The following is a 25713-nucleotide window of genomic DNA, read 5'->3' on the forward strand; positions in this document are numbered from 1 at the left end:
TTATTTCTGAATGATCGAAAAAACATCAAAGAAATATCCGATCTTTATGAAATTTATACCCCAGTGTCTTAATGCTTTAAAAGTATTGCACACCAAATTTCAAGTCCCTTAACCCCTAAATGACCAAACCGGAGCTAATAATCACAATTGACCGGTTTAAACACACTACAGTCCCTGCCACAGACTTTGCTGCGGCTTTTACCTTCCTTAGAGAGGCTTATTACTATTGTGAATAACCCCTGAGTCCTTTTCTAAGCCACTGGACCTTCTCACGTGAAGCTGCATGCATTGCCTAGAGAAAGTAACTGCGCAACTGAGGCGCAAAAATGAGGCCTCCTCCCTCTGCATTCCAGAGTGAAGGGGCCTTTCTCACAAGATTAGGAGCCCACAATAGTGTCAACCAGCATAGAGCCCAAGTTATAAGCCTTAATTCTGTAACTGAGTCTAAGAAAATGGCTTACCTATCCCATAAGGGAAAACTGACAGTCTTCTAGCATTACTAGGTCTTGTTAGAAAAGTGACTGATCATACCTGAAGCAGATAAGCCTGCAAACTGTTCCCCCCAACTGAAGGTCTCTGGTTTCAACAGTCCTGCGTGGGAAGAGCAATGGATTTTAGTTACTGGTGCTAAAATCATACTCCTCTTTTAACAGAAATCTTCATCACTTTCTGTTGTAGAGTAAATAGTACAAACCGGCACTATTTTAAAATAACAAACTCTTGATAGAAGAAATAAAACTACAACTAACACCACATACTCTTTACCATCCCCGTGGAGATGCTACTTGTTCGGAGCGGCAAAGAGAATGACTGGGGGGCGGAGCCAGAGGGGGGGCTATATGGACAGCTTTGCTGTGTGCTCTCTTTGCCATTTCCTATAGGGAATGAGAATATCCCACAAGTAAGGATGAAGCCGTGGACCGGACACACCAATGTAGGAGAAATTTTGTTTAAGCACTTTAGGTCCAGAATTGGGCGGAAAGTTCCTTCCTTCTTTGGGACCATCAAAAGGTTTGAATAAAACCCCAAACTTCTTTCTTCAATAGGCACCGGGACAACAACTCCTAAGGAAGATAGATCCCGAATGCACCCTAGAAAGGCATCCTTTTCTGGTAGACAGATTCAAGAGAAGGAATCTGCCCCTTGGCGGATGAGATTTGAAGCCTATCTTCTATCCCTGAGATGCCACCTCCAGGACCAACGTATCCTGTACATCCTTGAACCAGGCGTCTGAAAAAAAGAGGCAGTCTGCTCCTACACAATCTGATCCCGGATCGGGGCCGCCCCTTCATGACGATTTATTTTCGGCGGGATTCTTATTCTGCTTGGATTTATTCCAGAGCTGAGCCGGTTTCCACGTACTCTTGGGTTGCTCGGGCTTGGAGGATTGTTGTTGTTGTTGGGAATTGTCAGAACGAAAATAAGAAGATTATCGTCCCTTAGACTTGTTGTTCTTATCTTGCGATAGGAAGGCACCCTTGCCTCCGGTAAGCATAGAAATAATGAAGTCCAGGCCTTGACCAAATAAAATCTTTCCCTTGAAGGGAAGAGAAAGGAATCTGGACTTAGAAGTCATATCCGTAGACCAAGACTTCAACCATAGCGCCCGGCAGGATAGGACAGTAAAGCCAGAGGCCTTTGCATTTAGGTGAATAATTTGCTTGTTCGCATCACAGATAAAAGAATTAGCAATTCTCAGAGCTTTAATTCTGTCTTGAATATCCTCGAGGGGAGACTCCACCTCAATGAGTTCCGACAAAGAGTTGCACCTGTATGTAGCTGCTCCAGCAACCGCGGCAAATGCAGCCGCCGGTTGAAACAAAAATCCTGTATGTTGAAACATCTTTCTCAGAAAGGTTTCCATTTTCTTATCCATCGGCTCTCTGAACGAAGAACAATCCTCAAGAGGTATAGTAGTATGTTTAGCAAGCGTAGGGATAGCACCATCAACCTTAGGAATGGAGCTCCACAAATCCAGTTGAGAGTGCGGGACCGGGAACAACTTTTTAAAAGTAGAAAATGGGGAAAAAGAAAAAAACTAATTATTTCCCATTCGTTCTTAATAATGCTCGCCATCAGCACAGGAAAAGTCAAAATAAACTTTCCTGTCTTTGTAAACTCGTCTAATTTCATATGTTCTTCAGGCAGCCCGGCCTCTGGAACCTCTAACAAACAGAACCTCCTTTAATTAAAAAAAAAAAAAGTGCTCAATTTTAAATCTAAAGGACGGTTCCTCCTCAGCAGGAGGCATAGAGGCTAAGGTCTCCGACCCAGAAAATTAACCCTTTGAAGCTACAGAGGTTAACTCATCATCGGAGAACTGGGGCATAATGGCTAAATCCGATACATATTTAGATGACTCCGGGTCAGGAGAGCTATGTTTAACCTTTCTCTTGCGTTTGTTAGAGCGATGTAATTGCACTGAGGGCCACAGACAACGCCGTTTGTAACTGCACGGCAAAGTCCGCAGGAAGAAGGCCCCCTCCAGATGGGGGATTAGATGTGCTACTGGGAACTGCATGTAGAGTGGAAAATGTAGCAAGGGTAGTATTCTCACGTGATGCCGAATCCTGAGCGGTAGACGGCTCAGAGAGACTAAGAGCCTTAGCAGGCTTGTCTCCCTTCTTAGACTTTATAACGGTGTTAAGGCATGTGGAACATAATTGAGTGGGCGGAAAAACTATGGCCTCCTCACAATATAAACAGGTATGATTTAGTATAGAAGGAGTACTTTCAAGTATGTCAGAGTTCTCCATAGCTCAGGTTATACCAACAGAAAGACACAAAAATGTTTTTTATTATAGAAAACTGCACCTTTATACTCCCAATGGCTGGGGCACTCACCACCTCCTAGACCCAGACAGTTAACAGAGGAAATGCTCTCCTCAGGTTCAAGTCTCAGCCGGAATGGAGGAAATGAACATAGACCACACCCAGTCACATGGAGTGCAAGGCAGTACTTCCCCTGTTATTACAAGTACAGCAAGTAATAGGAGCTGTGCAACACTTTCAAAAACTAAAGTGAAACCCGTTTGTTCCAGCCAAAAACACAGTCTATCAGCCCAGGAAAAATGGGCAGCATGTAAATAATTAATACACTGGTTAATTAATCCCAACTGTTCAATAAATTCCCTTCAGAGGATATTAACCCTGGATCCTATCAAGGTATAAAGGAGCCACACTGTGACCCTGTTATAGCATTGAAACAATCTTACCTCCAGGATCCATGCTGTGGAACAGAACACAGCCTCTCAAGTGTTAGAGTCTTGCAGAGCTCCTGACATGGACTTGAGTGAGAGAAAGCAGGCAGTGAAACTCGTCAACAGTGATTGCTTAGGAGCTGTTAGCAATAGTCTGGATGTTTTCGCAGAAAAACTTTCCCTGCATCTCCAGACTAACTTTCATCAATACTCTCACTGAGAGGTTGACATGACTACTTAAAAAAAACTCCAGTCCTATCTCAAAGAGCAGATACCCTTTTTCAGGACTCTCCGAATCGTCTGACACTTCTTTGCCACCTCCTGTGACGAAAGGCAAAGAACGACTGGGGTAATGAGGAAGTGGGAGGGATATTTAAGCCTTTGGCTAGGGTGTCTTTGCCTCCTCCTGGTGGCCAGGTGTTGTATTTCCCAACAGTAAGGAATGAAGCCGTGGACTCTCCCTATCTTAGGGAGGAAATTAAAAATTAAATTTTTAGTATATATAGAACTAATAAATTACTTCAAAGCAACTTTGAAAATCTTATAAAATGTGTCAAAAAAACCGGCACCTGTCACTTTAACAAAAACCTCTGAGTGCCTGAGGCTCTTACCATATCGGGAGTCAAATAACCCACTAGAATTGAACTCTCCAGAAGAGATGAGAATCACAAGCTTAGACCGACAATCCGATCATCAGAATAGCTAGCCGCAGCAGTCCAGGCTCAATGACTGACTAAATTCTGCTCCTTAAACACACAATAGAGGAGAGTCACGTGAGCGGACTGAAAGTAAAAAGAAACTGCGACCTAAGTCAGATAAAAAATGGCACGTATTTCGAAGCATCTTAAATTAATAAACATAATTTTGGTCCGGACTCCAATTAATCAGTACTGCCCCTTTGCCATACGTTTTATATAATAAACGCTTAAAGGCAAAACTTTCCAATACATTTAGTCAAAAAAATATAAGTCTTAAGCACATAGCTTAATATTAGTCCTTTAGTCTCTGTTAAAGTCTGAGCATACACAATGTCCCAGCAAATCTGCCCCAAAAAAGTATCTAAGACCACTTAGATAATCTATATCCCAATTATTAAATCCACTAGAGGTTTTACCTCTAAAGTGATATCCTTCAGAACCTAAAAGGAAAATGCACTTACCTGTGGATCCAGCTGCAGGGTATGTAACAGCTACTTAGGTGTGAACAGTACCCCACTCCCCGTCAGGAACCTGTAGTAAAAGAAACAGAGTAACCAACCCTGGCTTTCTACAAAGGGGTAGCAAAATGTTATAAGTAAAGCGAAGACTTCCTCGCCGCCTTCTAACTGCTAAAAGCCACCACTACTTTTACTCAAAAGATTGACGTGGACACAGCTAGACTCCAATCCTTACTTGCAGGGAAAATACCCATAAAAATAATTATTATCTTCAGACACTAACTGCACACAACCTCGATTGACAGAAGCAATGACTAGGGATTATGGGTAAGGGAAGTTACACTTAACAGCTTTGCTGGGGGGCTCTTTGCCTCCTCCTGCTGGCCAGGAGTTGAATATCCTACTAGTAATTGGAATGACGTTGTGGACTCTCCATGTCACAGGAAAGAAATTGGATTTTTACTATACGATATGATGTCTTTATGGGAAACAAGATCACAAATTTATTTAACAGGATTGCTGTAGATGATCTATATATCACAATCTAACAGAAATATTCTCCAATTGATTTTCTATTAATGTTACTTAAAAACTGTCATAAGGTGTTTATTATTTTAATTTACATGATAATTTTGCATTTGTCTTGAGAGTCGATTAATATTACAATTATTTAATACTATTTACCATAGGTGTTTTGCAACATTTATACCTTGGACATAGTCCTACTCTACCATACATAACAAAAACAGAATTTATGCTTACCTGATAAATTTCTTTCTCCAACGGTGTGTCCGGTCCACGGCGTCATCCATTACTTGTGGGAATATTCTCTTACCCAACAGGAAATGGCAAAGAGCACAGCAAAAGCTGCCCATATAGCCCCTCCTCTGGCTCCGCCCCCCAGTCATTCGACCGACGGTTAGGAGAAAAAAAGGAGAAACTATAGGGTGCCGTGGTGACTGTAGTGTATAGAGAAAGAAATTTTTCAAACCTGATTAAAAAACCAGGGCGGGCCGTGGACCGGACACACCGTTGGAGAAAGAAATTTATCAGGTAAGCATAAATTCTGTCTTCTCCAACATTGGTGTGTCCGGTCCACGGCGTCATCCATTACTTGCGGGAACCAATACCAAAGCTTTAGGACACGGATGAAGGGAAGGAGCAAATCAGGTTACCTAAACGGAAGGCACCACGGCTTGCAAAACCTTTCTCCCAAAAATAGCCTCCGAAGAAGCATAAGTATCGAATTTGTAAAATTTGGCAAAAGTGTGCAGAGAAGACCAAGTCGCTGCCTTACATATCTGATCAACAGAAGCCTCGTTCTTGAAGGCCCATGTGGAAGCCACAGCCCTAGTAGAGTGAGCTGTGATTCGTTCAGGAGGCTGCCGTCCGGCAGTCTCATAAGCCAATCGGATGATGCTTTTCAGCCAGAAAGAGAGGTAGCAGTAGCTTTTTGTCCTCTCCTCTTACCAGAGTAAACGACAAACAAAGATGAAGTTTGTCTGAAATCCTTTGTTGCGTCTAAATAGAACTTTAAAGCACGTACCACATCTAAATTGTGTAACAAACGTTCCTTCTTTGAAACTGGATTCGGACACAGAGAAGGAACAACTATTTCCTGGTTAATATTCTTGTTGGAAACTACTTTTGGAAGAAAACCAGGTTTGGTACGCAAAACGACCTTATCTGAATGGAACACCAGATAGGGTGGATCACACTGCAAAGCAGATAATTCAGAAACTCTTCTAGCAGAAGAAATAGCAACCAAAAACAGAACTTTCCAAGATAGTAACTTGATATCTATGGAATGTAAAGGTTCAAACGGAACCCCTTGAAGAACTGAAAGAACTAAATTTAGACTCCAAGGAGGAATCATGGGTCTGTAAACAGGCTTGATTCTGACCAAAGCCTGTACAAAAGCTTGTACATCTGGCACAACTGCCAGGCGTTTGTGTAACAAAACAGATAAAGCAGAAATCTGTCCTTTTAGAGAACTCGCTGACAACCCTTTATCCAAACCCTCTTGGAAAAAGGAAAGAATCTTAGGAATTTTAATTTTACTCCAGGAGAATCCCTTAGATTCACACCAACAGATATATTTTTTCCATATTTTATGGTAAATCTTTCTAGTCACAGGTTTTCTGGCTTGGACCAGAGTATCTATCATTAAATTTGAAAACCCACGCTTGGATAAAATCAAGTGTTCAATTTCCAAGCAGTCAGCTGCAGAGAAACTAGATTTGGATGTTCGAATGGACCTTGTACTAGAAGATCCTGTCTCAAAGGTAGCTTCCAAGGTGGAGCCGATGACATATTCACCAGGTCTGCATACCAAGTCCTGCGTGGCCACGCAGGAGCTATCAGAATCACAGAGGCCTTCTCCTGTTTGATCCTGGCTACGAGCCTGGGAAGGAGAGGAAACGGTGGAAACACATAAGCTAGGCTGAACGACCAAGGCGCCACTAATGCATCCACTAGAGTCGCCTTGGGATCGCTGGATCTGGACCCGTAGCAAGGAACCTTGAAGTTCTGACGAGACGCCATCAGATCCATGTCTGGAATGCCCCATAATTGAGTTAACTGGGCAAAGACCTCCGGGTGGAGTTCCCACTCCCCCGGATGGAAAGTCTGACGACTCAAATAATCCGCATCCCAGTTGTCCACTCCTGGGATGTGAATTGCAGATAGATGGCAGGAGTGATCCTCCGCCCATTTGATGATCTTGGATACCTCTCTCATCGCCAAGGAACTCTTTGTTCCTCCCTGATGGTTGATGTAAGCTACAGTCGTCATGTTGTCCGACTGGAATCTTATGAATCCGGCCTTCGCTAGTTGAGGCCAAGCCCGGAGCGCATTGAATATCGCTCTCAGTTCCAGGATGTTTATCGGGAGAAGAGACTCTTCCCGAGACCATAGACCCTGAGCTTTCAGGGAGTCCCAGACCGCGCCCCAGCCTAATAGACTGGCGTCGGTCGTGACAATGACCCACTCTGGTCTGCGGAAACTCATTCCCTGAGACAGGTGATCCTGAGTCAACCACCAAGGGAGTGAGTCTCTGGTTAACTGGTCTACTTGAATCTGGGGAGACAAGTCTGCATAATCCCCATTCCACTGTCTGAGCATGCACAGTTGCAATGGTCTTAGATGAATTCGAGCAAAAGGAACCACGTCCATTGCTGCCACCATTAGACCTATTACTTCCATGCACTGAGCTATGGAAGGCTGAGGAATAGAATGAAGAACTTGACAAGCCTTTAGAAGCTTTAATTTTCTGACCTCTGTCAGAAAGATCTTCATTTCTACAGAATCGATTATTGTTCCCAGAAAGCGAACTCTTGTAGACGGGGACAGGGAACTCTTTTCCACGTTCACCTTCCACCCGTGAGACCTGAGAAAGGCTAATACAATGTCTGTATGAGCCTTTGATCTGGAAAGGGACGACGCTTGGATTAGAATGTCGTCTAGGTAAGGTACCACTGCAATGCCCCTCGGTCTTAGAACCGCTAGAAGGGACCCTAGCACCTTTGTGAAGATTCTGGGAGCAGTGGCTAAACCGAACGGAAGAGCCACGAACTGGTAATGTTTGTCCAGAAAGGCGAACCTTAGGAACTGATGATGATCTTTGTGGATAGGAATATGTAGGTACGCATCCTTTAAATCCACGGTAGTCATATATTGACCCTCCTGGATTGTAGGTAAAATAGTTCGAATGGTTTCCATTTTGAATGATGGAACTCTGAGGAATTTGTTTAGAATTTTTAAATCCAGAATTGGTCTGAAAGTTCCCTCTTTTTTGGGAACTACAAACAGGTTTGAGTAAAACCCCTGACCTTGTTCCGCTGTTGGAACTGGGTGTATCACTCCCATCTTTAATAGGTCTCCTACGCAATGAAAGAATGCCCGTCTCTTTATCTGGTCTGAAGATAAGCGAGACATGTGGAACCTTCCCCTTGGAGGAAGTTCCTTGAATTCTAGAAGATAACCCTGAGAGACTATGTCTAGTGCCCAGGGATCCGGAACATCTCTTGCCCAAGCCTGAGCAAAGAGAGAAAGTCTGCCCTCTACTAGATCCGGTCCCGGATCGGGGGCTACCCCTTCATGCTGTCTTGGTAGCAGCAGCAGGCTTCTTGGCCTGTTTACCCTTGTTCCAGCCTTGCATTGGTTTACAAGCTGGCTTAGCCTGGGAAGCGTTACCCTCTTGTCTAGAGGCTGCAGAGTTAGGAGACGGTCCGTTCCTGAAGTTACGAAAGGAACGAAAATTGGACTTATTCTTAGCCTTAAAAGGCCTATCCTGTGGGAGGGCATGGCCCTTTCCCCCAGTGATGTCTGAAATAATCTCCTTCAATTCTGGCCCAAAAAGGGTCTTACCTTTGAAGGAATATTAAGCAATTTTGTCTTGGAAGATACATCCGCCGACCAAGACTTTAGCCAGAGCACTCTGCGCGCCACAATTGCAAACCCTGAATTTTTCGCCGCTAACCTCGCCAATTGCAAAGCGGCATCTAAAATAAAGGAATTAGCTAACTTAAGTGCGTGAATTCTATCCATGACTTCCTCATATGGAGTCTCCTTATTGAGCGACTTTTCTAGTTCATCGAACCAAAAACACGCCGCCGTAGTGACAGGAATAATGCACAAAATTGGTTGGAGGAGGAAACCTTGCTGAACAAAAATCTTTTTAAGCAAACCCTCCAATTTTTTATCCATAGGATCTTTGAAAGCACAATTGTCCTCAATGGGAATAGTCGTGCGTTTGGCTAGCGTAGAAACTGCCCCCTCAACCTTAGGGACTGTTTGCCATGCGTCCTTCCTTGGGTCGACCATGGGGAACATTTTCTTAAATATAGGAGGTGGGACAAAAGGTATGCCTGGTTTCTCCCACTCCTTAGTCACTATGTCCGCCACCCTTTTAGGTATCGGAAAGGCATCAGGGTGCACAGGGACCTCTAGGAATTTGTCCATTTTGCACAATTTTTCTGGAATGACCAGAGAGTCACAATCATCCAGAGTAGTTAGTACCTCCTTAAGTAAGGCGCGGAGATGCTCTAACTTAAATTTAAACGTCACAACATCAGGTTCTGCCTGTTGAGAAACTCTTCCTGAATCAGAAATTTCTCCCTCCAACAAACCCTCCCTCACTGCCAATTCTGACTGGTGTGAGGGTATGACAGATAAATTATCGTCAGCGCACTCTTGCTCTACTGTATTTAAAACTGAGCAATCACGCTTCCTTTGAAATGCTGGCATTTTGGATAAAATATTAGCTATAGAATTATCCATTACTGCCGTTAATTGTTGCATAGTAACAAGCATTGGCGCGCTAGATGTACTAGGAGTCGCCTGCGCGGGCATAACTGGTATTGACACAGAAGGAGAGGATGGTGAACTACCCCCACTACCTTCATTTGAGGAATAATCTTGGGCAACCTTATTAAATGTGACAGTACTGTCCTTACTTTGTCTGGACGCCATGGCACAATTATCACATACATTTGAAGGGGGGACCACCTTGGCCTCCATACATACAGAACATGTTCTATCTGAAGGTACAGACATGTTAGACAGGCTTATACAGGCTATTAATGCAATAAAACCGTTTTTAAACAAAACCGTTACCGTCTCTTTAAATGTTAAACAGAGCACACTTTATTTCTGAATGTGTGAAAAACTATGAAGGAAATATCCGATCTTTACCAAATTTGCACCCTGGTGTCTTAATGCTTTAAAAGTATTGCACCCCAATTTTCAAGTTTGTAACCCCTTAAATGAGGAAACCGGAGCTGTTTTATCAATTAACAATTTTAAACCCACTACAGTCCCAGCCACAGCGTTTGCTGCGGCTTCACCTGTCCTTGGGGGTTATTCGCCACAGAAATAAGCCTTCCAGGAAGGTTTTTAATGGCCACAAGACCCTCTCACATGAAGCTGCATGCACTGCATCCAAAAGAAACTGCGCAATTAAGGCGCGAAAATGAGGCTCTGCCTACTAGAGTGAAAGGCCCTTCCTGACTGGGAAAGGTGTCTAAACGACTGCCTGGCGCTTAAAAACGTTATCAAATTATTCTCAAGTGTTAAAACACTTCAAACCACATATAAATATCGAATAAAGCAATCTATTTAGCCCCCAATAGTGTCAACCAGTATATAGCCCATTAATAAGCCTTCATTCTGTTATGAGTCTAAGAAAATGGCTTACCGATCCCAAAGAGGGAAAATGACAATGTCTTTTAGCATTACTAAGTCTTGTTAGAAAATGGACTAGTCATACCTTGAGCAGAAAAGTCTGCAAACTGTTCCCCCCAACTGAAGTTCTCTGGGCTCAACAGTCCTGCGTGGGAACAGCAATTGATTTTAGTTACTGCTGCTAAAATCATACTCCTCTTTTAAACAGAACTCTTCATTCTTTTCTGTTTTAGAGTAAATAGTACAAACAGGCACTATTTTAAAATAACAAACTCTTGATAGAAGAATAAAAAACTACAACTAACACCACATACTCTTCACCATCTCCGTGGAGATGCTACTTGTTCAGAGCGGCAAAGAGAATGACTGGGGGGCGGAGCCAGAGGAGGGGCTATATGGGCAGCTTTTGCTGTGCTCTTTGCCATTTCCTGTTGGGGAAGAGAATATTCCCACAAGTAATGGATGACGCCGTGGACCGGACACACCAATGTTGGAGAAATAATGTCTGTGACAAACAATTTATGTTAATATAATCACAACAGCCTTTTACACTTGATTCGTAATTATCAACATATACTACACAATGTATTGTAAGTCTTCCATTGTTTTCTCTTGAAAATGGTAAATAAAAAGAAAAGAAAAAAACACAAACATTAACCTATCATTAAATTAATCTTTATTTGTCTGTTTCAGAAGGATGTTTAATATATTTAAACATATTCAAGGTAGACCTGTAGCTACAAATTTAGATTACATTGTATATTTACACTATTTTGTTTTTAGCATTTACAGAAAATGCTAATACTTTTATTAAAAAAAAAAAAAAAAAAAAAAAAAAAAAAAGATAATAATACCCAGATTCACTTAGTACAAACATACAGTGTCACACCATAACTTCAGAGAACGGCATTAGAAGTGATCAATCATAATTGAAGGTGTGATATTCCACATAGATACTTAGTGAACCGGGGTATAAAAAAACCATAAAAGTAACATTTTATTTTTTTTACATTATATAGAAAATCCATTAAACCTCCCTTTGTTCTGTTCAAACAGTTCAAATATCTTTAAAGCACGTTAGAAAACTGATCACGTCGAAGAACAAGCCATGAAAAACAGAACTGGAAATTTCATATGTAAATAGGATGATATTGTTTAGAAGTCAGTTTTTTCCTGCATGTTGGACATGAGGTAGTATTTTTAAGGGCATCTCGAAGGCATTGGCTGCAGAAAATATGCCCACATCTAGTTGAGACAATTAGCCGACCACTTTGAATAATCTGTATAAAAAAAAATTAGATAGCCATCAGGCAAAAACATTATATTACATTCTAAACATAAAAATATAAAAGGAAAAAGCAGGCACCTATTTTTTTTTATCTATTCAAAGAAACACAGACATACAGAGATAGCACTGAAAAATATACAGTACGTAAAAATCACATTAGGTCAAAATGACATGAAATTAGATACAAACCAAATAAACATGAGGGGAAGGGTTTTACGTTTATAAAAACATAAAATTATGCTTACCTGATACTTTCATTTCCATCTGTATGGGAAGAGTCCACATCTGCATTCCTTAATTCCTCATAACCTCAGTCATTCTGCCGAGGGAACAAGGAACAGTAGGAGAAATATCAGGGTGAAAAAGGTGCCAGAAGATAACACGGGCGGGAGCTGTGGACTCTTCCCATACAGATGGAAATGAAATTATCAGGAAAGCATAATTTATGTTTTCCATCTTAATATGGGAAGAGTCCACAGCTGCAATCCTTAGTTGTGGGATACATATACCCAAGCTCTAGAGTACACAGAATGCTAAAAGGAGGGGAAAAAAGAGAGGCGGACCCCAATCTGAAGGAACCACCGCCTGCAAAACCTCTCTCGAAGGCTGCTTCAGCAGAAGCAAAAACATCAATCTTGTATGTAAGGAGAATCTGTTAAAATCTGACAGCGCTCAACCTTGTGTCTGTAGCTCCTAGTATTGTGGGTACCAGCGCCCCCAAAAAGGTGAATGTAGTGCTAAAAATAAATACACAGAGCGCCTCCTAAAAGGCTAAGACACTAGTAGTGACAAGATTATTTAAATAAATAAAAAATATATTGAAATTCTATAGGGGTATATAAAATATTTTATAAGCTACTTATAGCTAAAATATACAAACAAGATACAAAAGTGGATCCACTTGAAATTAACAATAAAATATGCATATATCTATATAAAAAACAATACAATTGTGGTTAAAAACCACAACAATATACAATCTTAATCACAAAATAAATTACAATAAAACAGCTGTTGATGGTTGGATAAAAAATATTTTTAACCACAATTGTATTGTTTTTTATATAGATATATGCATATTTTATTGTTAATTTCAAGTGGATCCACTTTTGTATCTTGTTTGTATATTTTAGCTATAAGTAGCTTATAAAATATTTTATATACCCCTATAGAATTTCAATATATTTTTTATTTATTTAAATAATCTTGTCACTACTAGTGTCTTAGCCTTTTAGGAGGCGCTCCGTGTATTTATTTTTAGCACTACATTCACCTTGTATGTAAGGAGAACCAGATAGCCACCTTAAAAATCTGATCCATAGAGGCCTAATTTTTGAAGGACCAAGAGGAAACCACTGCTCTCGTAGAATAAGCCGTAATCCTCAGAGGAGGTTTATGTCCCGCCGTTTCTATGCTAAACGGATGACACAAAGATAAGGAAGTCGAAGAGGCTTCCTGGAAAAGAGAACAAACAAAGAAAGAGGTTTGTCAAAATTCCTTTGTGGCCCGAAGATAGAACTTCAAGGCACAAACCACATCCAGAAATACGTTGTAAACGTTCCTTCGAAAAAGAAGGATTAGGACATAAGAAAGGAACCAATCTCTTGATTGATGTTTCGCAAATTGACATAACCTTTGGAAGAAAACCTAACTTGGTTCGTAGAACAGCGTTATCGGCATGAAAAGTCAGATAAAGAGGGGTGCATTGCAAGGCAGCAATCACAGATACTCTGCGCGCAGAAGCAATAGTTAGTCAGTAGAAAAGGAACCTTCCAAGACAACAATTTAATGTCTTCTTCATGCATAGGCTCCAATGGAGCCCGTTGCAAAACCTTAAGGACAAGATTTAAACTCCAAGGAGGAGCCTTCGATCTAAACACAGGTCTGATCCCAGCAGAGCCTTAACAAATGGCTGTACATCTGGAAGCTCTGCAAACCTCTTGTACAGTAACACAAACAGGGCCGAAAACCGTCCCCTCAGGGGACTTACAGAAAAGCCCTTCTCCAGTTCATCCTGTAGAACAGAAGTAGTAGGTCCTCCACACCTTATGATAGATGCGACGAGCAACCAGCTTACGAACTTGAACAGGAATAAAATTAACTCTCAAAAAACCCTCTCTTGGCTAGGACTAAGCGTTCAATCTCCACGCAGTCAGCCTCTGAGAATCTAGACATTGATGAACAAAGAGACCTTGGTCAGCAGATCCCTGCGACAAGGTAATTTCCACAGAGGAGACGATGACATCCCCACTAGATCCGCGAACCATATCCTTTGCGGCCAAGACGGAGCAGTCAGTATTACTGACGCCTGCTTGACTCGAGCCACTACACTAGGAAGTAGTGGTAACGGTCGGAAAGGATAAATTAGATTGAACCTCCAAGGCACCGCTAATGCATCTGTTAACTCCGCCTGAGAATCCCTGTACCTCGACCCCTATCTGGGTAGCTTGGTATTGAGATCTTCCTCTTGCAAATCTCTGCAAACACTCGGGATGGAGAGACCATTCTCCAGGATTAAAGGATTGCCTGCTGAGAAATCCGCTTCCCAGTTGTCCACACCAGGAAAGTGGATCGCTGAGATCGAACAAATGCGAGTCTCCCCCACAACAGAATCCGAGATATTTCCCTCAAAACTAGGGAGCTTCTCGTTCCCCCCTGATGATTGATGTAAGCCACAGAGGATATATTGTTTTATTGGAATCTGATTAACTGGGACGAACCCAACAGAGGCCATGCCTTCAGAGCATTGTAAATTGAACGAAGATCCAAAATGAGATCAGGAGGGAGCTTTACCTCCTGAGACCAGAGGCCCTGTGCCTTCCTGGAACCCCAAACGGCTCCCCATCGTGACAGACTCGCAACCGTAGTCACAATCACCCAGGATGGTCTTGAGATGGACGTCCCTCAGGACAAGTGATCCGGACAAAACCACCAAGAGAGCGATTCTCCCGATTGGTTGTCCAGAGAAATCTGTTGAGACAAATCCGAATTATCCATTCAGCATGCGCAGTTGCAACAGTCTGGAGTGAAACCTGGCAAAGGAAATGATGTCCAAGCTGGACACCATGAGACCAATCACCTCCATACACAGAGCCACAGATGGCCTTAAGGAGATCTGGAGGGCAAGAGATGTTGAAGCTAGCTTGCACCATCTCTGGTCTGTTAGAAATATTCTCATGTCTATGGAGACTATTAAAAGCACCCGAGAAGTCTACCCTGGTACTTGATACAATAGAACTCTCTCTAGATTATCTGCAATCCATTGGATCGAAGAAGACGGGAGATATTCCGAATGGTCCACTCTTCTAAAAATATCTTTAGCTAGACCAAACGGAAGGACAATAAACTGGAACTGCTGGTACAGGAATGCAAACCTTAGGAACTGGAAGTGGTCCTTGAGATCCATCGTAGTCATGAACTACCCCTCTCAAACGAGACTTTATTGTCTCCATCTTAAACGAGGGGACATGTAAAAACCTGCTTAAGCACTTTAGGTCCAGTATCAGACGGAAAGTTCCCTCCTTCTTAGGGACCATGAAAAGGTTTGAATAATATCCAAAACCTCTCACTGCGATAGGCACCGGGACAATTACTCCTAGAGGACAGATCCCGTACATACCCCAGAAAGGCTTCCCTCCTTTCTGGTCAGGAAGACAGGAGGCATCAGTCCTTGGGTGGCTGAGACTTAAAACCTATCTTGTAACCCTAAAGGCCGTAAATCTTTTCTAAGTAACGTCGAGGGGATCCTCCACCCCGATTAAATCCTATAAGGAGTCACACCAGAAGAAAGTTTCTCCAGTAACCGCGGCAACAGCCGCCGCCGGTTGAAACATCTTAACAGAGTTTCCATCTTTTATCCATGGGCTCTTCAAACTAAGAGCTATCCTCAAGCGGGAGAGTAGTACGTTTAGCAAGGGTGAAGATAACGACATACCATTTAGGGATGGATCCTCACAACTCCATTGAGAGTCCAGGACTGGGGACAATTTGTTAAAGGGAGAAGAGGGGGAAAAAGAATCCAATCATGTCCCATTCATTCTTAATAATGATCGCCATCTAACAGGAGGTACCACCCTGTCCTCAAACTCTATCCAATTTAGGAATTAAAGGTTCATTAAAGGTTCATCAGGCAATTTGGCCTCTGGAACCTCTGAATTTGCAAAAAACTTCCTTAAGAAGAAAGCGCAAATTCCTAAACAAAAGTCTGGTTCCTCCGCAGCTGGAGGTTTAGAGGCAGCAGACTCCGACCCAGAATGTTCATACTCTGAAGTCTCAGAAAGAAATTAATTCTCGGATAACCCACAGTTAAATCCAATAAATTATCTGATGTACTCTGGGATGGAGTGCAATATGTAACCCTTCGCTTGCGCTTAGCAGGGCGAGATAAAGCATTAAAGGCAGCAGACTCCGCAGTCTGAACTACGCAGTAACGTCTGGTGAAAAAAGGCCCCCTCCAGATGGAGGATCAGCAATGCTACGGGAAAACTGCTTGTGAAGAGATATAAGAATGTAGGGTACGCACCTCACTGGACGACAACTCCTCAGAGGTGGACGGCTCTGTGGTATCAAACATGCTTCATATAACATTATCAAGGCATATGGAACATAATTGAGAGGGCAGAACTAAGGCCTCCTCACCATATAAACAGGAATTACTCATTAGGAATAGAGGGAGTGCCCTCGCTAGTGCAATAACCAAAGAACTAGAGAAATAAAACATCTTATATTATTAAAAATAATGGCACCCTTATACCTCAATGGCTGGGGCACTCACCACCTCCTATGACCCAGACAGTACAGAGATTTTTGACTCCTCTCTGATAGACACCTGGTCAGGAAAACGGGAATGAATCACATAGTGCACAATGCAGGACCATCCCTGCTATGAGAAAGTGCGCCAAGCTTGTAAGCGGCATAGCTCTCAAAGTGAAACCTGTATATTCCATAACAGCCCATGAGCCCATAACATCCACACATAAAAGCAGCATATAATCAAACACACATATAAGATTATTCCCCCTGTTCAATAATCCCCTTAAGGAGATATTAACCATTGATTATATACAGATAAAAGGAGTCACACTGTCTTCTCGGTTATCATACATGTATAAAATATGAAACGATCTTACCAGAATCTACGCCGTAGAACAGGAACACGGTCCTTCAAGCGTGACAGATAGTAGCATTGTTTCTGACATGGACTTGAGTGAAGAATGCAGTCAGCAAAACTCGTCAACGCTGATTGCCTATGGAGCTGTTAATATGAGTCAGGACTCTCCCTGCATCTCCGGATTCTAACTTTCATCCATGCTTTCACTGAAATGCTAACAACAGTTCTCCTTTAAATACTTTAGTGCTCAGACTTTATCTAGAAAGATTTACCTGGCATAACCAATTGTAACTACAATGCCCAAATGGGATCCAAGTATTGAGCGCTTTCAAAGTTCAATGCACAGTCCAATAGTCCGTAGCTAATTGGAATCAGTTTGGGGCTCAAAGTGAGACAAAGTGCAAATGATAAGTGAAAATGAGCTTACCCAAGAACACCCCGCTCCGAGGTGAGTCCGGTCCTGGGGAGAGAAGGGAATCCACTTGCACCGGCGGTCCATGCCGCTTCACTTCTGTCCGGCGTCTTCTGGAAACAACAGTGTGCAGCGCGATCACTGCGACCTCCCTCTTCAGATGTCACCGGGGGTGTGTGGAAAACTCCTTAGCTGAGTGGCTAGCTGCTATGCAGTACCGTATGCACTGTGGTATGTCTCGATCTCTTCTCAGGGTCCCGCTGGGCAGTTTGAGGTCAGCTCAGTGGAGGAATATGAATAGGGATTTACCCCAATAAGTGCTCAACGCTTCAAAGGGTCAGGATGCAAGCAATACAAGAAGAAGGCGAAACGGAGCTCCAATATAAAACTAAACAAATTTATTGATTATAGTTAAAATGAACACACATATGTGCAAATAAAATGGGGTCAGCTGACGCTTTTCGGCTTCCTGACGTTGTCAAAGCTAGTTCAGACAACGGCAGGAAGCCGAAACGCGTCAGCTGTGCTCTGACCCCCATTTTCTTTGCACATGTGTGTTCATTTTAACTATAATCAATAAATTTGTTTAGTTTTTATATTGGAGCTCTGCTTCGCCTTCTTCTTGTATTCACTGAAAGGCTGACAGGACTATTTAAAACTCCAGTCCCATCTCGAAGAGTACTACTCTCCATAAGAGACTACTCCGAAATCTTCTAAAACTTCTCTGCCAACCTCCTGTGATGAAAGGCAAAGAATGACTGGGGTTATGAGGAAGTGGGGGAGGTATTTAAGCCTTTGGCTGGGGTGTCTTTGCCTCCTCCTGGTGGCCAGGTTCAGTATTTCCCATAAGTAAGGAATGCAGCTGTTGACTCTTCCCATATTAAGATGGAAACCAGGTGTACGGAAAGTAACCAGTTTCACCTTAAAGGGACAGTGTATTGTAAAAATTGTTTTCCTTAAAGTGATACTAAACCCACATTTTTTCTTTAATTTATTTAATGATTCAGATAGATCTTTAAGCAACTCTCTTATTTACTACTATCAAATTTTCTTCATTCTCTTGCTATCTTTACTTAAAAAGAAGGAATTTAAAGCTTAGGAGCCAGCCCATTTTAGGTTCAGCACCCTGGATAGCGCTTGCTTATTGGTGGCTACATTTAGCAAACCAATAAGCAAGCATAAGCCAGGTTCTCAACCAAAATAGGAAATTTATGCTTACCTGATAAATTAATTTATTTTACGATATGCTGAGTCCACGGGTTTCATCCTTACTTGTGGGATTTATCCTCCTGCCAACAGGAAGTGGCAAAGAGCACCACAGCAGAGCTGTTACATAGCTCCTCCCCTAACTCCTCCCCCCAGTCATTCGACCAAAGGTATAGGAAGAGAAAGGAAAAGCTAAAAGGTGCAGAGGTGACTGAAGTTTTGAAAAATAAAATAAATCCCGTCTTAAAATGACAGGGCGGGCCGTGGACTCGGCATATCGTAAAAGAAATTAATTTATCAGGTAAGCATAAATGTCCTTTTCTTTTACAAGATATGCCGAGTCCACGGGTATCATCCTTACTTGTGGGATACCAATACCAAAGCTTTAGGACACGGATGAAAGGGAGGGACAAGACAGGAACCTAAACGGAAGGCACCACTACTTGAAGAACCTTTCTCCCAAAAATAGCCTCAGAAGAAGCAAAAGTATCAAATTTGGAAAATTTTGAAAAAGTATGAAGGGAGGACCAAATCGCAGCCTTACAAATCTGTTCAACAGAAGCATCGTTTTTGAAAGCCCATGTGGAAGCCACAGCTCTAGTAGAATGAGCCGTAATTTCTTCAGGAGGCTGCTGTCCAGCAGTCTCATATGCCAGGCGGATGATGCTTTTCAGCCAAAAAGAGAGAGAGATAGCCGTAGCTTTTTGACCTCTACGTTTTCCAGAATAAACAACAAAAAGAGAAGATGTTTGTCTGAAATCCTTGGTCACTTGTAAGTAAAACTTCAAAGCACGGACCATGTCCAAGTTATGTAATAAACGTTCCTTCTTAGAAGGATTAGGACACAACGAAGGAACAACAATTTCCTGATTAATATTCTTATTTGAAACAACCTTAGGAAGGAATCCAGGTTTAGTACGCAAAACCACCTTATCAGAGTGGAATACAAGATAAGGTGAATCACATTGTAAAGCAGAAAGCCAAGAAACTCTTCGAGCAGAAGAGATAGCAACTAAAAATAAAACCTTCCAAGATAACAGCTTAATATCTATGGAATGCATGGGTTAAAACGGAACCCCTTGAAGAACATTAAGAACTAAATTTAGACTCCATGGTGGAGCAACAGGTTTAAACACAGGCTTGATTCTGATTAAAGCCTGACAAAAAGACTGAACGTCTGGGACATCTGCCAGACGCTTGTGTAATAAAATTGACAAAGCAGAAATTTGTCCTTTTAAAGAACTAGCAGATAATCCTTTCTCCAATCATTCTTGGAGAAAGGACAAGACCCTAGGAATCCTAATCTTACTCCATGAGTAACCCTTGGATTTACACCAATGAAGATATTTACGGCATATCTTATGGTAAATCTCTCTAGTGACAGGCTTGCGAGCCTGAATCAGAGTATCAATGACCGACTCAGAGAATCCCCGCTTAGATAAGATCAAGCGTTCAATCTCCAGGCAGTCAGCTGCAGAGAATTTAGATTTGGATGTTGGAACGGACCTTGAATGAGAATGGCAGTTTCCACGGAGGCAGAGACGACATGTCCATTAGATCCGCATACCAAGTCCTGCGTGGCCACGCAGGCGCTATTAGAATTACAGAAGCTCTCTCCTGTTTGATTCTTGCAATCACAACGAGGCAGGAGAGTAAATGGTGGAAACACATAAGCCAGGTTGAATGACTAAGGTACTGCTAGAGCATCTATCAGTACAGCCTGGGGATCCCTTGACCTGGACCCGTAGCGTGGAAGTTTGGCATTCTGTCGAGATGCCATCAGATCTATTTCCGGTGTGCCCCATTGATGAATCAACGATGCAAACACCTCCGGATGGAGTTCCCACTCCCCGGGATGAAAAGTCTGACGACTTAGAAAATCCGACTCCCAGTTCTCTACTCCTGGGATTTAGATTGCTGATAGATGGCAAGAGTGAATCTCTGCCCATCGGAATATCCTTGATACCTCTATCATCGCAAGAGAACTTCTTGTTCCCCCCTGATGATTGATATATGCTACAGTCGTGACATTGTCCGACTGGAATCTTATGAACTTGGTCAGTGCCAACTGAGGCCACGCCTGAAGCGCATTGAATATTGCTCTCAGTTACAGAATATTGATTGCCAACTGAGACTCCGTCGGAGTCCAAGTTCCCTGAGCCTTCAGGGAATTCCAGACTGCACCCTAGCCTAAGAGGCTGGCGTCCGTTGTCACTATAACCCATGATGGTCTGCGGAAGCACATCCCCTGGGACAGATGATCGTGTGACAACCACCACAGAAGAGAGTCTCTGGTCTCTTGATCCAAGATGACAGCAAGCAAATGGAACGATATCCATAGCTGCTACCATTAATCCAATGACCTCCATACACTGCGCCACTGATGGCCGAGGAATGGACTGAAGAGCTCGGCAAGTATTTAGAATTTTTGATTTTCTGACCTCCGTCAGAAAAATTTTCATGTCTACCGAGTCTATCAGAGTTCCCAAGAATGGAACTCTTGTTTGTGGAATAAGTGAACTCTTTTCTATATTCACTTTCCAACCATGAGTTCTTCGAAATGACAACACAATGTCCGTGTGAGATTTGATCAGATGATAAGTTGACGCCTGAACCAAAATATCGTCCAGATAGGGCGCCACTGCTATGCCCCATGGCCTGAGGACCGCTAGAAGGGACCCTAGCACCGTTGTGAAGATTCTGGGAGCTGTGGCAAACCCGAAGGGAAGGGCCACGAATTGATAATGTTTGTCCAGAAAGGCAGTTTTGGAACTGGACAGATTACTCCCATGGAATAGAGGTCTTTTACACAGTGTAAGAACGCCTCTCTTTTTGTCTGGTCTACAGACAAACGTGAAAGATGAAATCTCCCTCTTGGGGGAAAATTTTTGAATTCCAGTTGATACCCCTGGGTCACAATTTCTAATACCCAGGGATCTTGCATATCCCTTGCCCAAGCCTGAGCAAAGAGAGAAAGTCTGCCCCCTACTAGATCTGGTCCTGGATCGGGGGCTGCCCCTTCATGCTGTCTTTGTAGCAGTAGCTGGCTTTTTGGCTTGTTTACCCTTATTCCAGGTCTGATTAGGTCTCCAGACAGACTTGGATTGAGCAAAATTTCCTTTCTGCTTATTGGTGGAAGGGGAAGCAGAGGGTACTCCTCTGAAATTTCGAAAGGAACGAAAATTATTTTGTTTACCCCTCATCCTAAGAGGTTTGTCTTGAGGTAGGGTGTGGCCTTTACCTCCAGTAATGTCAGCAATTATTTCCTTCAATTCAGGGCCAAACAGGTTCTTACCCTTGAAAGGAATAGTTAACAGTTTAGACTTTGATGATACATCAGCAGACCACGATTTTAACCACATCGCTCTGCGCGCCAATATGGCAAAGCCTGCATTTTTTGCTGCTAATTTAGTAATCTTAAAAACAGCATCTGTGATAAAAGAATTAGCTAGTTTGAGAGCTTTTATTCTGTCCAAAAAGTCGTCTAGGGGCGTCTCTTCTTTCAGAGACTCCTCAAGGGCGTCAAACCAGAAAGCCGCCGCCGTAGTTACTGGAACAATGCAGGCAGCAGGTTGTAAAAAGAAACCCTGGTGAATAAATAATTTCTTTAGAAGACCCTCTAATTATTTTATCCATAGGGTCTTTGAAAGCACAACTGTCCTCAATAGGTATATTTGTACGTTTAGCTAGAGTAGATATTGCTCCCTCCACCTTAGGGACCGTTTGCCAAGAGTCCTTGATGGAGTCTGATATAGGAAACATTTTCTTAAAATTAGGAGGAGAGAACGGTATGCCTAGTCTATCCCATTCCTTTTTAACAATTTCCGAAATTCTTTTGGGAACCGGAAAAACATCAGTGTAAGTAGGAACTTCTAGATATTTATCCATCTTACACAATTTATCTGGAGGAATTGTAATAGGTTCACAATCATCCAGAGTCGCTAGGACCTCCCTGAGTAACAGGCGAAGATGTTCAAGTTTCAATTTAAAGGACGTTAAGTCCGTATTTGTCTGAGGTAACACATTCCCAGAATCTGAAATTTCTCAATCAGACAATAATTCCTTAACCCCCAATTCAGAGCATTGTGAGGGTACATCGGAAAACAGAATTTATGTTTACCTGATAAATTTCTTTCTCCAACGGTGTGTCCGGTCCACGGCGTCATCCTTACTTGTGGGATATTCTCTTCCCCAACAGGAAATGGCAAAGAGCCCAGCAAAGCTGGTCACATGATCCCTCCTAGGCTCCGCCTACCCCAGTCATTCGACCGACGTTAAGGAGGAATATTTGCATAGGAGAAACCATATGGTACCGTGGTGACTGTAGTTAAAGAAAATAAAATATCAGACCTGATTAAAAAAAAACCAGGGCGGGCCGTGGACCGGACACACCGTTGGAGAAAGAAATTTATCAGGTAAACATAAATTCTGTTTTCTCCAACATAGGTGTGTCCGGTCCACGGCGTCATCCTTACTTGTGGGAACCAATACCAAAGCTTTAGGACACGGATGAAGGGAGGGAGCAAATCAGGTCACCTAAATGGAAGGCACCACGGCTTGCAAAACCTTTCTCCCAAAAATAGCCTCAGAAGAAGCAAAAGTATCAAACTTGTAAAATTTGGTAAAAGTGTGCAGTGAAGACCAAGTCGCTGCCCTACATATCTGATCAACAGAAGCCTCGTTCTTGAAGGCCCATGTGGAAGCCACAGCCCTAGTGGAATGAGCTGTGATTCTTTCGGGAGGCTGCCGTCCGGCAGTCTCGTAAGCCAATCTGATGATGCTTTTAATCCAAAAAGAGAGAGAGGTAGAAGTTGCTTTTTGACCTCTCCTTTTACCTGAATAAACAACAAACAAGGAAGATGTTTGTCTAAAATCCTTTGTAGCATCTAAATAGAATTTTAGAGCGCGAACAACATCCAAATTGTGCAACAAACGTTCCTTCTTTGAAACTGGTTTTGGACACAGAGAAGGTACGATAATCTCCTGGTTAATGTTTTTGTTAGAAACAACTTTTGGAAGAAAACCAGGTTTAGTACGTAAAACCACCTTATCTGCATGGAACGCCAGATAAGGAGGAGAACACTGCAGAGCAGATAATTCTGAGACTCTTCTAGCAGAAGAAATCGCAACTAAAAACAAAACTTTCCAAGATAATAACTTAATATCAACGGAATGTAAGGGTTCAAACGGAACCCCCTGAAGAACTGAAAGAACTAAATTGAGACTCCAAGGAGGAGTCAAAGGTTTGTAAACAGGCTTGATTCTAACCAGAGCCTGAACAAAGGCTTGAACATCTGGCACAGCTGCCAGCTTTTTGTGAAGTAATACCGACAAGGCAGAAATCTGCCCCTTCAGGGAACTTGCAGATAATCCTTTTTCCAATCCTTCTTGAAGGAAGGATAGAATCCTAGGAATCTTAACCTTGTCCCAAGGGAATCCTTTAGATTCACACCAACAGATATATTTTTTCCAAATTTTGTGGTAAATCTTTCTAGTCACAGGCTTTCTGGCCTGAACAAGAGTATCGATAACAGAATCTGAGAATCCTCGCTTCGATAAAATCAAGCGTTCAATCTCCAAGCAGTCAGCTGGAGTGAAACCAGATTCGGATGTTCGAACGGACCCTGAACAAGAAGGTCTCGTCTCAAAGGTAGCTTCCAAGGTGGAGCCGATGACATATTCACCAGATCTGCATACCAAGTCCTGCGTGGCCACGCAGGAGCTATCAAGATCACCGACGCCCTCTCCTGCTTGATCCTGGCTATCAGCCTGGGGATGAGAGGAAATGGCGGGAACACATAAGCTAGTTTGAAGGTCCAAGGTGCTACTAGTGCATCCACTAGAGCCGCCTTGGGATCCCTGGATCTGGCCCCGTAGCAAGGAACTTTGAAGTTCTGACGAGAGGCCATCAGATCCATGTCTGGAATGCCCCACAGGTGAGTGACTTGGGCAAAGATTTCCGGATGGAGTTCCCACTCCCCCGGATGCAATGTCTGCCGACTCAGAAAATCCGCTTCCCAATTTTCCACTCCTGGGATGTGGATAGCAGACAGGTGGCAGGAGTGAGACTCCGCCCAAAGAATAATTTTGGTTACTTCTTCCATCGCTAGGGAACTCCTTGTTCCCCCCTGATGGTTGATGTACGCAACAGTCGTCATGTTGTCTGATTGAAACCGTATGAACCTGGTCCTCGCAAGCTGGGGCCAGGCCTGGAGAGCATTGAATATCGCTCTCAGTTCCAGAATATTTATCGGTAGAAGAGATTCTTCCCGAGACCAAAGACCCTGAGCTTTAAGGGATCCCCAGACCGCGCCCCAGCCTATCAGACTGGCGTCGGTCGTGACAATGACCCACTCTGGTCTGTGGAACATCATCCCTTGAGACAGATTGTCCAGGGACAGCCACCAACGGAGTGAGTCTCTGGTCCTCTGATTTACTTGTATCTTCGGAGACAAGTCTGTATAGTCCCCATTCCACTGACTGAGCATGCACAGTTGTAATGGTCTTAGATGAATGCGCGCAAAAGGAACTATGTCCATCGCCGCCACCATCAACCCGATCACTTCCATGCACTGAGCTATGGAAGGAAGAGGAACGGAATGAAGTATCCGACAAGAGTCCAGAAGCTTTGTTTTTCTGGCCTCTGTTAGAAAGATCCTCATTTCTAAGGAGTCTATAATTGTTCCCAAGAAGGGAACCCTTGTTGACGGGGATAGAGAACTCTTTTCCACGTTCACTTTCCAGCCGTGAGATCTGAGAAAGGCCAGGACAATGTCCGTGTGAGCCTTTGCTTGAGGAAGGGACGACGCTTGAATCAGAATGTCGTCCAGGTAAGGTACTACTGCAATGCCCCTTGGTCTTAGCACCGCTAGAAGGGACCCTAGTACCTTTGTGAAAATCCTTGGAGCAGTGGCTAATCCGAAAGGAAGCGCCACGAACTGGTAATGTTTGTCCAGGAATGCAAACCTTAGGAACCGATGATGTTCCTTGTGGATAGGAATATGTAGATACGCATCCTTTAAATCCACCGTGGTCATGAATTGACCTTCCTGGATGGAAGGAAGGATAGTTCGAATGGTTTCCATCTTGAACGATGGGACCTTGAGAAATTTGTTTAAGATCTTGAGATCTAGGATTGGTCTGAACGTTCCCTCTTTT

At 42.9% G+C, this 25713-nt stretch overlaps 1 protein-coding gene across 1 annotated transcript in view; it reads right to left on the minus strand.

The window, feature by feature from the left end:
- Positions 1-11192: 11192 nt before the first annotated feature.
- Positions 11193-25713, minus strand: part of RNF4 (ring finger protein 4) — a gene marked incomplete in the record, with an annotated part of 288611 nt that continues 274090 nt past the window's right edge. The window contains 1 exon segment of the mRNA XM_053704205.1: positions 11193-11819. Coding sequence (XP_053560180.1) covers positions 11670-11819 — 150 coding nt within the window.

This window comes from Bombina bombina, chromosome 2 (genome assembly GCF_027579735.1).
Source record: "Bombina bombina isolate aBomBom1 chromosome 2, aBomBom1.pri, whole genome shotgun sequence".
Lineage (NCBI taxonomy): Eukaryota > Metazoa > Chordata > Amphibia > Anura > Bombinatoridae > Bombina > Bombina bombina.